Below are 15,358 nucleotides of genomic sequence, written 5' to 3' on the forward strand. Positions count from 1 at the left end.
AAGACTTATATTTAAATCAGCCACAATAATAGCCTAGAAAAAGTGATACGTCACTTTCATTTTTAATTCTGTTTGGTTATTAACCCATTTGACCCTGAAACTATATTTTTCCGAATTTGTATATTTTTTTCTTAAAACGGTCAATAGAAGGTCCAATAAGTCGAGAAAAAATCATGATTTTTTATTTCAATTTACAGTTTTGGAAAATACGGCAGTCCTTTTAAAAGGACGGTAGGATAAAGGGCTACTATTAGAAAAATAAGTAAAGACTTAAAAATATGTTTATATATCTTACAAAATGCTTAGCAAAATACTTAAAACTTAAAAACTAATTTGTATGATAGTCCACAAAACAGTTTTTTGGGTGAAGACCAACTTCACATTTTTGGCACACAAAATTTGCTTTTTTGTGGCACACAGCACATTTCCGCTGACTCTCGTGATATATAGTCTATCGTAACGTGAGAATTGAAATGCAGTTTTTGTTCGCAGTTTTCGAGCAGCTGTGTCTCTAGGTCCCTTCTAAACTGAAGTTGGTCAATAGTACCACCATTATTTCTATGGAGTTGCCACGAGTTTTGTGAGGCCATGTCTATAAAGTCGGAAAATAACGGAAAATACCACTTTTTACCTCGTACTGAAACTCTATATTGGCTTATGTTTTGGTCACTACGGTCTATACCTCCCATATTTTCGTTGTATGCCTTGATCAATTGAGGCTGATCTATATAAACATGCTTTCGTTCAGCCTGTGAAAATCGTTTGACCTTATTTACTGGCAAAACTGAACATGCATTGGTGGCTAAAGTAACAACGCTGTTGTAATTCCATTTGCATAATGCGATTTCATTATTGGCAACACCCCATTCAAATGTACCTCGTGTCTTTTTCTTCAGAACTGCCGCATTGCTAAATGGAGATTGTGGGATCCGGTTTTCACGTATAGTACCAGTTGCTTTGATGTTCCTCAATTTTAGCTCCTTTAGAAGTGACAAAGATGTGAAAAAATTGTCAAAAAATATGTGAAAGGGCTGGCAAAAAGGCATTTTCTGTAAAACATCTGCATATTGGAGAACAACTGACGCTCTCAAACCCAGGTGTTTATATTTGTCCGGAATTGTTATTCAAATTCAAATTCAAAAGACTTTTATTACCACTTAAACATTGTACATAGAAAATTACATTTTTTTATTACAAGAATTTACACAATGCTAAGAGTAATGCGGACTGAACTGCGATTATAAAAACAACCGATGACACATACACGAGCTAGCGCGCATGTGCTGCTTAGACCGTTAAAACATACTAACCTAATTACAACTAAAAGAAGAATAAAGACTTTCCCAATTATAATTATTAAGAAAATAAGTCATTAAACCCTAAAAACATATAAAAGATAAAAACAAAAAAAAAAATATAGTGTAATAATTTACTATATCAATTACATTAATATAGGTACCATCTGTGCAATAGACAGAGAGGAGGAAGGGCGGCAAAAAACACGAGCCGAGGCTGGAAAACCAGGGCAACACGACGCAAAAATGAATAGATATTCCAAAATGAACCATTTAAAATTTTATTTTTATGCCTGCAAGATCAACAAGACCAGTGTTGATTTAAAAAGTAAAAATTCAAAAATAATATGGTTGCAATTAAATAAAAATAATTAAATTATATTTTTAATAAAAATTTGATGGCGTGAATTTGTTAAAATGCCTATGTTAATTGAGAATCAAGAAGAATTTCTTTAACATATGCAATAAATTTCTTTGGTGAACTATTTTTAATGTATTCCGGTAACCTGTTCCACATATGAATGCCTACATACTGGAATGATTTTTTGAAACCTGATGTTCGATGAAATGGAATTCTAATTAAATTTGGATTTCTTACATTGTGTATATAATCATGGTGAAAAAATAAGTCTCTTAAATATGGCGGCTGACCTGATTTAATTATTTTGTAAATTAAATTATACATATGACACTTCCTTCTATTTCTCATATTTAATATAAAATGTGAATTTAGATAAGGAGTAATGTGGTCTCTATACGATATATTAAAGGAAAAACGCATACAACTATTTTGCAGTTTTTGCACCGTCCTTGACAGAGATACGGATAGTGAGTCGCCATACACAATGTCCGCATAATCCACCAAAGACAGTACAAGCGAATTGCAAAGCAAATATTTGGTGTTTGATGGTAACTGATTTTTGTATTGATATAAGTTTTTTAAACGACCGTAAGCAATTTTAATTTTGTTCTTAATGTGGGAGGCAAAGCTGAGATTTGAATCGAATATAACCCCTAGATTACGTTTTTCCGCAACGGTTAGTATAGCTGTTCCATTAATATTAATTTTAAAATTTTCCATGCAATCTAGAAGATGACTTTTATTTTGTGAAAAAAACATTGCACATGACTTTGAAGCATTTAATTTGAGGTTATGGTTTTCAGCAAACAAAGCAATCTGATTTAAGTCGGCGTTAATTTTATTCTGTGCCACCTGAGCGTCTGATATTTTAAAAGAATTATAAATTTGGGAGTCGTCAGCAAATTGGTGCAGCTTAGAATTTTCGATGCACTGATTCATATCAGCAACATATAAAGAGAAAAGTAAGGGGCCTAATATGGAACCCTGAGGCACCCCTTTTTTAAATGACAAAAACCTTGAAAATTTAAATTCACCATCATTCACCGTTCGGACACAATGTAACCGATCTTTAAGATAAGAGCTAAAAAAATATATGGCATTTGCCGAAAAACCATAATAGTGCAGTTTTGCCAAAAGCATTTGGTGATCTATGGTATCAAATGCTTTACTTAGATCTAAAAGAGTTAGGCAAGTTATTTCCTTTGAATCCTCTTTAAACCTGATATCATTAACAATACTGATAAGACTTGTTATAGTACTATAAGATTTATGAAATCCTGACTGGCAATCAGGAATAATTTTTAAATTATAAACATAGTCAGCTATTTCGTTATATACGTGACGTTCTAAGATTTTTGAAATGACAGGCAGAATACTTATTGGCCTAATGTCTTTATAATCTGTTGGACAAGGTATTTTTGGTAAGGGAATGAGTATCGCTTTTTTCCAATCATCGGGGAATTGGTTTTCTAAGATGCAGGAATTTAAAATATTGACTAATGGCTTAAGACAAAAAGGAAGACATAGTTTAAGATCTCTAATGGAAATTCCATCACCATCTATTGCATTTGACCCTATTTTATTTATAATATCGACAGTTTTATTTTCAGTTATAAGACTTATATTAAATTCCGTCTCAAAGTGACTAAATGTATTTGAATTATAAAAGTTAAGTTTTTCTAATGATGTTGAATTAGTAGGGCCCACGGTGTTTGAAAAAAAATTATTTAAGTCCTCGGGTAAATTGAGATTTTCAGGAATAGAGTCAATCTTTTTTTTAGTAAAATTAAGTTTTTTTGCTTTGTTCCAAAATTCTTTACCCTTTTCTGTAGACATTTGCTTGAAAAAAGTAATTTTTTCGCGATTAATTGCGTGTTTAGTATAATTCTTTAATTGCCTGTAATATGACAAATTCACGAGAGTTTTTTGTCGAGTATATTTTTTCCGAGCTTTGTCTCTTAATTTAATTAGATGTTTAATATTACTCGTTATCCACGGCGTAAATGGTCTATCCTTATATAGTCTTGTTTTAAACGGAGCGTATTTATTTATTAAATAGGAAATATTATTGCTAAGTAATGACACTTTTTGATTAATGTCAGAAATATAATAAATATTATGCCACTGTAGCTGCTGGGCCTCCTCCCCAAATGAAGTCATGTTAATACTATTGTAGTCCCTGGACCTAACAACTTTTTTACATAATTTAGATTTTGGTAAGTTTAAAATCGCTTGAACTAGATTATGATCAGATATGGACTCCGATATACAGGTAGATTCAGAGCTAAGACACTCGATGTTACTGCTAGCTACAATGACGTCAATAAGGGTATTAGACCGATTGTTGATTCTAGTAGGGTTATTAATCAGTTGCCGAAGATCGAATACTTCCAAAAGATACTTAAAGTTTTGAGTTGCTGCAGTTGGTCTAAGTAAATCTATATTTAATTATTGACGCACCTTGGTAGGGATCAAAATAAACAATGTATCCAAGGCGTAGGGTACCTTCCCAAAATTTATACCCCCACCTTATAGACTTGCCTCGAATAAATTGCTTACCGCTATGTCTCCCAAAATACGGTATCATGGCCTCATCAAGGCTGTGATTCTCTTCAACTCGGGCATAATCAAAAAATTGTTTATTTAGGCTCTTGAAAAGAGGGCGCAGCTCGCATAATCAATAGCATAATCAAAAAATTGTTTATTTAGGCTCTTGAAAAGTATTATCACTGTAATGAAGATTACTCATTATGAATTGAAATCTATCTCTGGAAATAGCGGCTAATACAAGTTTATTCTGGGTATCGTTGCAATTTTGCCAATACATATGTCGCGTTGGAACAGTTGTATATCCACTAAAAAGTAACACCCCTATGAAGCAGTACATCTCGTCTGCAGTAACGTTACCGGGGCAGTTTTTTTGCTGTGCATAAATGTTGGTAAAATTGACAATTTCTCCTACCAAGTTTTCATCAAAGAACAGCTTGAAAATATTTCCAGGGGAACGATTGCTTTGTGCAGTTTGAACTGATTGCCATTGCATAAACGTAGACTCTAAATCTTTATTGAGAGTATAGTCAAACGTCTTTATGTGTTTAGGTCGCCTTTCAACAAAAGTGGACAGTGGTAGATCGTCATCACTGTATCAAAATATTGTATTTATAATAAATTAAAATAATAGCAATTATTTTCAAGAGCGTTTTCTCCCAAGCAACGTGACTTTCGTGTTCCTGTCCGTTCATTTAATATAGGAGTATCAGAATCCATTAGTTACACAAATATTCTTATTCACATAGTTAAAAAATATTCTTATGAAAAACAACAATAAATATACTTAAGGATGTCCTTTTTACAAGCTTTTATTATTAAACGAAACGAAATGACAAGAATCAGCGTAAAATTTTGACAGATATGATAAGGCGAGTCTTGCTGCAAAGGTCCACTAGGGTAAAAAGAGTTTTGAAAATAATATAAAATTTCATAATGCCAAATATCAGGGTTAAAACACGTTTTGGTACTACTAAGTTTTAGAGTTATGCAGAGATAATAAACCATCAAAATCAACAGATTTAAGGATAAATTTAAAAATTAATAAAGCTACTTTCGTACTCACTGCCTCACTTATAAAGTGACCTTTTACGACAGCTAAATTATATTTTACATTTTCTATTTAAGGATTTATCCACACTTCCCGATATAGATGACCAAATATCTGACTTCAACGCTTTATTCAAATTTCCTTCCTCACTTCTTGAAGCTCCACCAATGGACTATCAATCCTTCGATATGTTTAAGCTGTCTCATAGATCTGAGTCTGCTGAACTAATAAAAAAGAAATCATCTCCACTTTTAAGTGATTCAGAGGGCAATAGTATATCCAACAAACAATTACTAAAAGACGAAGGATACTCGTCGCCCAATAAAGAAAGTATTTGGGATCTCGTGACCCAGATGTCGTTCTCGAAACAGCGTAACTGGGAAAATTATGGACATGGCCCGCCCGAAAAGGAACGACCGTTTATGTCTGAACTTGGCGAGCTCTCATCATTATGGGTGGAGAATTTGGACTCTTTATATTTAGCTAATAACTTGCATCCTAGTGTTACTGTTATGAGCAGCAAGCTGAAACCCAGGAAGATATTTATTCGGGACCTTAAGTATTTATTGGGTAAGCTTTTTTTACACATTTTCCAATTTTAAACTATAATATATACTATTTTAGAGTCCAAATTACTAATATTCTTACAGGGTGTCCTAAAGAAAATAAAAAAGTGTGACAAACATTTTTTTTTCAAGAATTTGGGACAGGTTGGTTTTATTTTTGAGGGAGGCAACTTTTAATGAGCAAGGCGCCTTAAATATCTTAGGAGAGGGTGGGATCACCCTAAAACCTTAAATGGAAAAAAACGTTAGAACATAAATTAGTATAGTTACTATAATCGTCAAAAATAGCCATGTGTCACCTAATTTTAATGTTTTTTTTTTTAAATATTGCTAAGCACTTTAAAGTGCCCAATGCATTTTTTAATCATGACAACTTGTTAAAATTCTGATGAGATTATTTGATCCTGATTCATAATAAACTAAAAAAGGCAAGGAAAATTTGCCTACTACCAGTGAAAAGTAGATAGATAAGAAATACTCACTATTATTTCGTTTAAATAAAACAAAGTTATTAAATTAGATCAATTTATTAGGTGCTTCAATTGAGCCCCCCTATTTCCATACAAGAATAAAGGTTTTTCTCAAAAACGTGGTCTAGCATTTTCTAAATTCAGATGTTATCATCGGACACGTATTTATGATCCTTTAGTGTAGTTATTTCAGGTTTCTGATTGGGTAGCGTAAACTTTACGTTTGAAATGCGCCTATAAAAAAAATCAAGTAGCGCTAAATCAGGCGACCTAGCTGGCCGTACCATAAAGGGTTCCGTTCTTCCAATACAACAATCCAGGAAATACCTAATCAAGATATTGCCTCACTTTAGCAGCATAGTGTATATGGCGCCATATTATTTGAAAACCACTTGATCCTCATTATAATCGTTTTATTTATTATTTCTTTTGGTCTTGGATTGGCCGCATTTTTCCAGAAAATCTTGATTCATTTTACAACATAAGTTTCTGGGTCGAAAAACGGCCCAATAATGGAGAGTTTATAAGAAAAGATTGCAGGCATAAAGTGATTAAAGCATTATGTGAATATTTTTATCTATTTTTAAGTTAAAAACATTTGGGTGTGTTCTTATAATAATAGCAAAAAGGGCATTTAAAATAAGGTATGACACGACTTGTCTTGATATTTAAGATTTCAGGGGTGTGATTTCTATCTCTCGTTAAGGGTTGCAGGATGGCACCTGAATTAATAAATTACCTTTCGAAAATAAGATTGATTTGCCCTTTAAAACAAAAAACATTCAAAACATAGTCCAAACCTGTGGGAATCTAGTAATAAACCATATATCTCGGTTTGATAAAATAAAGCTTATTAAGACAAAGAAAACGACAAATTACAGCTCATTATTTTAAAACCGGATGACTGACAGGCAGACACTTAACAGCAAACATGTGTATGTTAAATAAAACAAAATTCAACACAACTGGTGCCTTCTTTTAGTCACACTGCTCTAAATCTCTACCCACAATATAGCTGAACTCAAGCTTAACAAACCTAGACATAGATGGCATCCTTTGTATAAAAGTGGATTACAATGTACATATTTATAACAGCCCCACTTAATCCAGTGTATACTAGAACTTAAGAAATACATACATAAACACTTACCTAAGTACATGATTATATACCTATACCAAAATTAAAAATATCCCAAACAGTTTACAAAATATTTATGCTTGGACCCGGACAAACCCTTAGTAAAAATATCAGCAGGCATATCATGAGTTGAAATATATCTTAAAAATATTTCTTGCCTTTCTCCTGCCCCTCTTATAAAATGATATTTTACATTTATGTGTTTTGTCCTATTATGAAATACAGGATTCAAAACTAATTTCTGCGCACTCTGACTATCATTAAATAATAAAATTGTTTTGTCAATTTTTAAAATTTCATTTAGAAAACATGGCTTCTTTAGGGGCTTGGCAAATAGAAACATATTCTGCTTCAGTACTTGATAAACTTACTGATGCTTGCTTTTTAGATTCCCATGAAATTGCCCCCTCGGATAATAAAAAGAGATAGCTAGTATATGATTTTCCATCAATCAAATTATATCCCCAATCAGCATCACAGAACCCTTTAAACTCTAGATCATCCTTTTTAAAAATTAAAAAAAAAAAGGCTTTGATCAATTGTACCTTTTAAATACCTTAAAATTGTTTTCGCATGCTGAAAATGAGTATCAGAATAACAAGTGTTAAACTGGCTCAAGTAGCTTACTATGAAAGCTATATCCGATCTTAAGTTTACTGCCAAAAACATTAAAGATCCTATCAAACACCTATAAGGAATATTTTCATCACAACAATTACCTTTTTCTAATTTTAATCTAGATTCTATAGGAGTTGAAATTGGTTTAGCCTCTAACATACCAAATTTTTCCAGTAAATATAAAATATAATGCTTTTGATTCAATCTTAACTCTTGCTTATTCTGATCTCTTTCAATGTTCAAACCTAAACATTTTCTAACTTACCTAACTCTTTAAGTTTAAAATTATCTGATAAAACACCCTTTAGTTTTATTATTTCATTACGATCATTGTAAAACAGTAGAGAATCGTCAACGTACAGAGCTACAATAAGAATTGTGCTTTGAAATCTCTTAATATAGACACATGATTCAAATTTTGACTTTTCATAACCCAAACTTGTTAAAACCTTTTTGAACTTCTAAGTTCCACATCCGTGAAGCTTGTTTAAGCCCATATATGGCTTTGTTTAATAACCAGACTCTATTATCATTATTAAAACCTTCTGGTTGGGTGATAAAAATTCTCTCTTTTAAATCACTATTGAGAAACGCTGTGATTATATCTATATGATCAATTTTTAAATCCATACTTACAGCTATGGCAAACAACATTCTTAAAGTAGAGTTTCTAACAACAGGTGATAAAGTTTCTGTATAGTCCACCCCATATTGTTGTGTGAAACCCCAAGCTACAAGTCTAGCCTTATATCTCTCTTCACCATTTGCTCCACACTTCAACTGGAAAACCCATTTACACTGGACAACTTTTTGATCATCAGGTTTATTCACTAATGTCCACACTTTATTGTCCTGCAAAGAACTATATTCCTCCTCCATTGCTCTCCTCCATTTATCTGCTTTGTTACCATTCAAGGCTTCTGACACGTTTCCGACTTCTGACGGTTCTTCACATATGGCCTCGGAAACTAAGTACAACACATGATCTGGAAAAGTCTTTTCCTTCCTGTTTCTTAGTGATTTTCTCAATGGCATCAAACCATCTATAGTATCGTCCGACTCACTGTCACTTATATGTGTGTCTTCTTCATTTTGATTCGGCTCAATGGGTTGTTCAACTTGATCATATTCTATCTCATGTTCAAAAATATCTATGTTCCCATCTATTTGAACACCTGCCTGAGTATTATTGTTGTTCTTGAGTTTAAATTTATTTTCCAAGAAAACAACATCCCGCGATTTGATTATTTGATCTGGTTTTTCCACATCATACAATCTATAGGCTTTTGTATGTTCATCGTAACCCACAAATAAATATTCTTTACACTTGGGATCAAATTTTTTTCTTAACTGATCAGGAATGCGTGTCTGTGCAATACAGCCAAAAACTCTAAGATGTTTAATGTCAATCCTTTTTCCTGACCATTTTTCTTCTGGTACACAATCCTTGACTGCCTTGTGAGGTGATCTATTTTTCAAATAGACAGCAGTATTGACAGCTTCAGCCCACATTCTTTGATCTAAATTTGCACCTTGTAGTAGACATCTAGCCTTCTCCACAATTCTCTTGTTTGTTCTCTCGGCAACACCATTTTGTTGAGTTGTATATCTAACCATTCTCTGATGTTCAATACCTTTTTGTTTAAATAGTTTCTTAAAACCTTCATTTAAATATTCTGTGCCATTGTCACTGCGCACCTTTTTAATGCTCATGCCTGTTTGATTTTCAACATAAGCCTGAAATTCTTTAAAATATTGCAATACATCAGTTTTAGACTTTAAGAAGTATACAAATATTTTTCTTGTGTAATCATTAACAAGCACAAAAATATATCTTGCACCACTCCAGGAAGTAACTGGCATACAATGATACGGTGGTCCACACAAATCTGTGTGTATCAACTCTAAAATACTATTAGCTCTCTTACCTCCTGCCTTACTAAATGGTTGTCTTGTTTGCTTGCCCAACAAACACTCCTGACATTGTTCGTCTTTTCCATTAATATATGTAATGCCATCGGCCCATCCATTTTTCAACAGCTGCATGCTAACTCTATTAAGATGTCCTAGCCTCATATGCCATAATTCCTCTGAATTTGGTCCTGCTACAGTAGTGAAAAGGCTTTGTTCCTCCACATCAAGTTCATATAGTCCATTCTTCATGGTAGCGGTGGCAACAACGTCTCCTTTCACATGGAAATCGACACAGTCAAAAATGTAACATTTTTCATCTTAAAAAACAACAGTGTGGCCCTTTTCAACCATTTTACTAACTGAGAGTAAATTTGTCCTGAGAGTAAACCTCTAGAGGCCTAGAGGTTAACGCTAAACCAGTCATCCGGCTAATTGAAATTTTACTTTTGAAAACGTATATTTCGTAACTTATCACTTATTAATTTCTAATTTCACTTAATAATTAGGCTATTAGGTAACTTTAATCTAAGATAAGGCTTTCTATACCTATACATATTTACATTTCGGGAGCTCGAAGCGCTCGCAAGTGAAAAGCGAATTGAAACGATTACGCTCACTTTGAGCCAAGAACCTACGGATACTACGGAAAACATACGACTTTGCCAAAGACGCCCAGTATCTGAAAAGAAAATTCAATCATTCCTGGTTACTCACCATGGTTAGCATACTCCCGCCAACAAAAAGGAGCCTTCTGTAAATTCTGTACACTATTTCCACCCAATCTGAGCTCCGTTAGAGGTGTTTTAGGTTCGTTCATTATAAGGCCGTTTTGTAAGTTCAAAGATGTTCATGAATACTGCAGAAAACACGCAGATACTCACTTTCATAAGACGGCATTGGAAGCAGCTAAATCTTTTCTTGATAATGTGCCAGTAGATGTGCAAATTAACAAATACTCTCAGGAAAGTCTTGGAAAAAACAGGAAGATTATAAGATCGATTATTTCCTGCATTGCGTTTTGCGGATCCCACGACCTAGCATTAAGGGAGGCAAGCTATGATGATGGAATTCTGGAAGGGCTGTATAAGATGCGAATTGACGCAGGAGACACTATTTTAAAAAACCCATCTTGAGCATGGAAAGAAAAATGCAAGTTATCGATCGGTTGACATCCAGAATGAGATTATCAGTATTTGTGGAGATGTTATTAAGGCCGATTGCATCAAAATTGTGAAGATATCGCAAGCATATAGCATTTTAGCGGACGAAACAGCGGATATCTCTGGAAAGGAACAGCTCTCAGTTGGCATAAGATATTTTGATGAGGAAACCAGCAACATTGAAGAAGTATTCCTCGGATTTGCTGAGCTTACAGCCTTGGACGCTAAATCGATTGCCACGAACGAATTCCTGACGAAAGAGGATCTCGATCCAGATAAATGCGTTGGTTTGGGATTCGATGGTTGTTCCACTATGTCTGGAAAAGAAGATGGCGTTCAGGCTATTTTGCGTAAAAAATACAAGAAAGCACTATTTTTTCATTGCTCGTCACATAAACTCAACCTGGTAATCAATGATCTGAATGCTCTGCCGGAGATCCGAATTACAGTTGGGGCCATCAAAGATATCCTTACTTTTTTTCGTGAATCGGTTCTAAGAAGAAAATTAATACCCAATATTCCCAAGCTGTGCGAAACAAGGTGGAGCGAGAAATACAAGAGCATCGGAGTTTTTAAAGAGAACTTTTGTGATATAATGGAGGCACTAGAAACCCTGTCTCGAGATGGCAATATTGCGACAAGGAAACATGCATATCAGCTCCATGCTGCAGCTTCCAAAGTTTCGTTTATTTTTAGCTTTGGATTGATAGCCAAATATTCCGCTCTTTTAGAACCAACAGTAAACGTGCTCCAATCAGTCTCCTTGGATGCAGTTCAGGCATCACAGCATATTGGTCGTATTTTAAAACTGATCAAAAACCACCGTGAGAATCCCGAAAAAATAACAGAAGAAATTTTCAAAGATGCTTCTGTTATTGCGGAAAAAATTGGATTGGATATGAAATCAATACCGCGTACTGCTGAAAGACAACAACACCGTAGCAACCACCCATCAAAAAGCCCCTCAGAATTTTGGCGCAGGTCCATAACAATTCCTTATTTGGACTCAATTATAAATTCCCTAGAAATAAGGTTTTCTAAAGGAAATAGACCATCATTTACTTTGTCAAAACTACATCCTGCGCAAATGAAAAACATTTCTTTGGAAGAACTTGAAGAGGCTTGCGAGGAATTTAAAAATTTTTACGGTGTTACAAATATCCAAAATGAGATAGAGCTTTGGAAAAAAATATGGGAGGAAAAACCAGAATCGGTCAAAATGAGTGTTGTGGACATCCTCAAGGAAACTGATGATTTATTTCCTGAAATTAAGAAGGCTTTACAGATCCTTGTTGCATTACCTTGTACGACTTGTTCAGTTGAAAGGTCGTTTAGTAGCCTTAGGAGAATCAATACCTGGTTGAGGAGCACCATGTCTGAAACTCGACTCAATGGCCTCGCTATGATGAGTGTACGCAGGCAACACATTTTTAAAAACTTGGACGATTTTGTTAACAAAGTGACTAACGAATTCGCAAAGAACCCTAAAAGATTATGTTTCAATTGATTTTTATGTAAATATTTTGTTCGGTTTTTATTTTTTTTTAATTAAAATTTTTGTTTTTTGTCTTTCATGCTGCCCCTCCCTAGCTTACCGGCTGGCGACGCCCTTGATGCTCCCTGTTTCCTTTTAAGATTTTAGGGTAATCTCGCCGCGTTGAGGGTGCCTTGCTCATTAAATATTGTCAGAAAAACATTTGGAACAGTAATTTGATAGTTGAATATAACATTTGCTCTTAATAATGAAAAAGAAATAAATTATTATTATAGTATGTTAATCTTATTTATTTTTCTTTTTTTTTTATTTATTCCTGTTGAATGTTCTGTTTATTTATTAATTCTGCTCGTTAAGCCAAGTTAAAAATATCTTGTTAGTTATAACCATTTAAAATTGTATTATTAAGACATACAACAAATAAATAGTAGTACATTTATTTTAGTTGGAATGCCCTCTGAAACATTTAACTTGAGCGCTAAAAATGAATTTTTCAAGACTCCTGGTATAATGCAGGAAGGATTAGCGCCTGATACATTTGCGAGCTACTGTCAAAGTTTTATTTTTGCTGGAACCTGCTATAGGGCCTTAAATCAAATGGCCACTCCAGATCCAAATACCAGGAAGTATAAGTATGATGGATATATTTTTGCTGTAAGTTTTTTCTTAATTTAAACTAGGATAGTATAACAAAATAAGTAAATACAAAATGAGGGTTTTTTTTATATACAAAAGTTTTAATTAAGCACAGATATCTGCAAGAACAAGCAAATCACTAAGATTACTCTACTTTAAAACTGTAAATTAAATTTTCTTAGTATATTTTTGAATAATTCACAATCAAGTTTTGTGACACTGTGGATTTTCAACGTTTTGTTTTGTTGTACTTTTGGTTATTAGACAGTGTTTTGGTCATATTGGATGCTTTTTTTCATTTTAAATTATATGCTTAAATCAGATTATCCTATATCCAAACAATTATTTATTGTAAAATGAAAATCCTGCAGTCTCCCTCCACTTATTTATTAAACATTCAGTTATCTAAAATTTCCGTCATGTTTCGGACACAGTGGTGTCCATCATAAAAGGTTTAAAAATTGGTATTAGATATACGCCCCAGGGTTTTATTCCATGTCAAAAAACCCTCTATTTGTTATTATTTATTTATTATTATATTTGTTCTGGTTTTTTTTTTAATTTTTATTATTTTTAATTTTATTTGTTTACATTCTGTTGTATGCTCAGCATACCGTTCGGTCCTTGTCAACAATAGAATGAAAATAGATAAAATAAAAAAGCAATAACGAATAGAGGGTTTTTGACATGAAATCAAGCCCTGGAGCGTATATCTATTGCCAATTTTTATCCCCTGATGATAGACACCACTGTGTCCGAAACATGTCGGGAATTTTAAATAACTGAATGTTTAATAAATAAGTGGAGGGAGACTGCAGGATTTTCATTTTACCTTAACCTACGACCCCACTGCAAGTATGGACTATTGCTTCACAATTATTTATTGCCCTATATGACAGTACTAAAATCCTCTTACTTAAACTTAAATTATAAAATTCTGCCATTGAGTGAGTAATCTCTTCGCCTATGACCAATATCTTATTTCCTAACCGGACAACGTCCTAGCCTATAGGTATAGGTAGCAAACCGGGAAAATTTCTGCAATATTCGGGATTTAACATAGACCTTTAAATTTTTCCTAAAGTATTAATTGACTTTTTTGAAAGTTATAATATGATACATCGATGAACCAACAAGGATATCTGAATCTAGAAATTATGTAATTGATGGTATTTTTCCTTCAATTGTTATAAAATCAGGAGTTTTGCCTGCAGATTTGATTTCTGACCATAAAATAATATTTTCTGAGCTAAATCTTTCTAGAGTTTCCTGCGTGCCAAGGATTATAAGGTATAGGAACCTTCGGAATTTTAATATTAATGATTTTTTATATGGGATATGTATGCCCTTCCATGGCACGACATACTTTTACCAATTATAATTTACTAATAACACTCTTTGATGCTCATGCTCTGTACCGGGAATGAATGAGGTAAAAAGGGCCAAAAAAAACTTGTCAAGAAAAAAATTTAAGAAAGACTGGAGAGCTTTAAAAAATTTACATATTCGCTCAAATAAACATAATACCATACCACAGAACCTCTCTGATCCACATGAAATGAATAGCTATTTTGCCTCCTTTTTTCAAAATGTTTCTGATTGCCGTGAAAGGGTAAATTTCTATAAAGGTCACAAGTTTAATAATGATGTATTTTCTTTTCAATTAACTACAGTGGAGGAGGTTGGTATTATTTAAAAAAACTTAAAATCCAATGCAACTGGTATTGATGAGATATATATTTATGCTTATATATATGTAGTCCCTTTATAGACAAGTATATCACTCATATTATGAAGTGTTGCCTTGAAGGTGGTTACTTTCCAGATATATGGAAAATGTCCGTTGGAAAGCCTTTGGGAAAAGTCGTTAATGGCATAAATCGTTCCCTACTCATTGCCCAGTTAAGTTATTACGGTTTTAATATCACAGCTCTTAATATAATGAAATCATATATGTGTAATAGAACTCAAAAAGTATTTATTAATAACAAATATTCAAATTCATCTCAAATTTTATCTGGAGTACCACAAGAAGGCTCGATATTGGGACCGTTACTCTTGTATATATGTCTAATATTTTAAGATTACTGAAGTATTGTAAAGTTCA

The 15,358-nt window shown here is 33.3% G+C and overlaps 1 protein-coding gene across 6 annotated transcripts in view; it reads left to right on the forward strand.

Annotated features, from left to right (window-relative positions):
* Positions 1 to 15,358, forward strand: part of LOC126745386 (gamma-tubulin complex component 6) — a 90,562-nt gene that overhangs the window by 16,562 nt on the left and 58,642 nt on the right. For 5 of the 6 annotated variants that reach the window (XM_050453231.1, XM_050453249.1, XM_050453241.1 and 2 more), the window contains exons 3-4: positions 5,332 to 5,824; positions 13,061 to 13,269. In XM_050453231.1, the coding sequence (XP_050309188.1) occupies positions 5,332 to 5,824; positions 13,061 to 13,269 (702 nt within the window). Of the gene's footprint in view, positions 1 to 3,503; positions 3,873 to 5,331; positions 5,825 to 13,060; positions 13,270 to 15,358 lie in introns of those variants that run through there. The other variant, XM_050453257.1, reaches the window with a different exon arrangement.

This window comes from Anthonomus grandis, chromosome 1 (genome assembly GCF_022605725.1).
Source record: "Anthonomus grandis grandis chromosome 1, icAntGran1.3, whole genome shotgun sequence".
In the NCBI taxonomy this organism is placed as follows: Eukaryota; Metazoa; Arthropoda; class Insecta; order Coleoptera; family Curculionidae; genus Anthonomus; species Anthonomus grandis.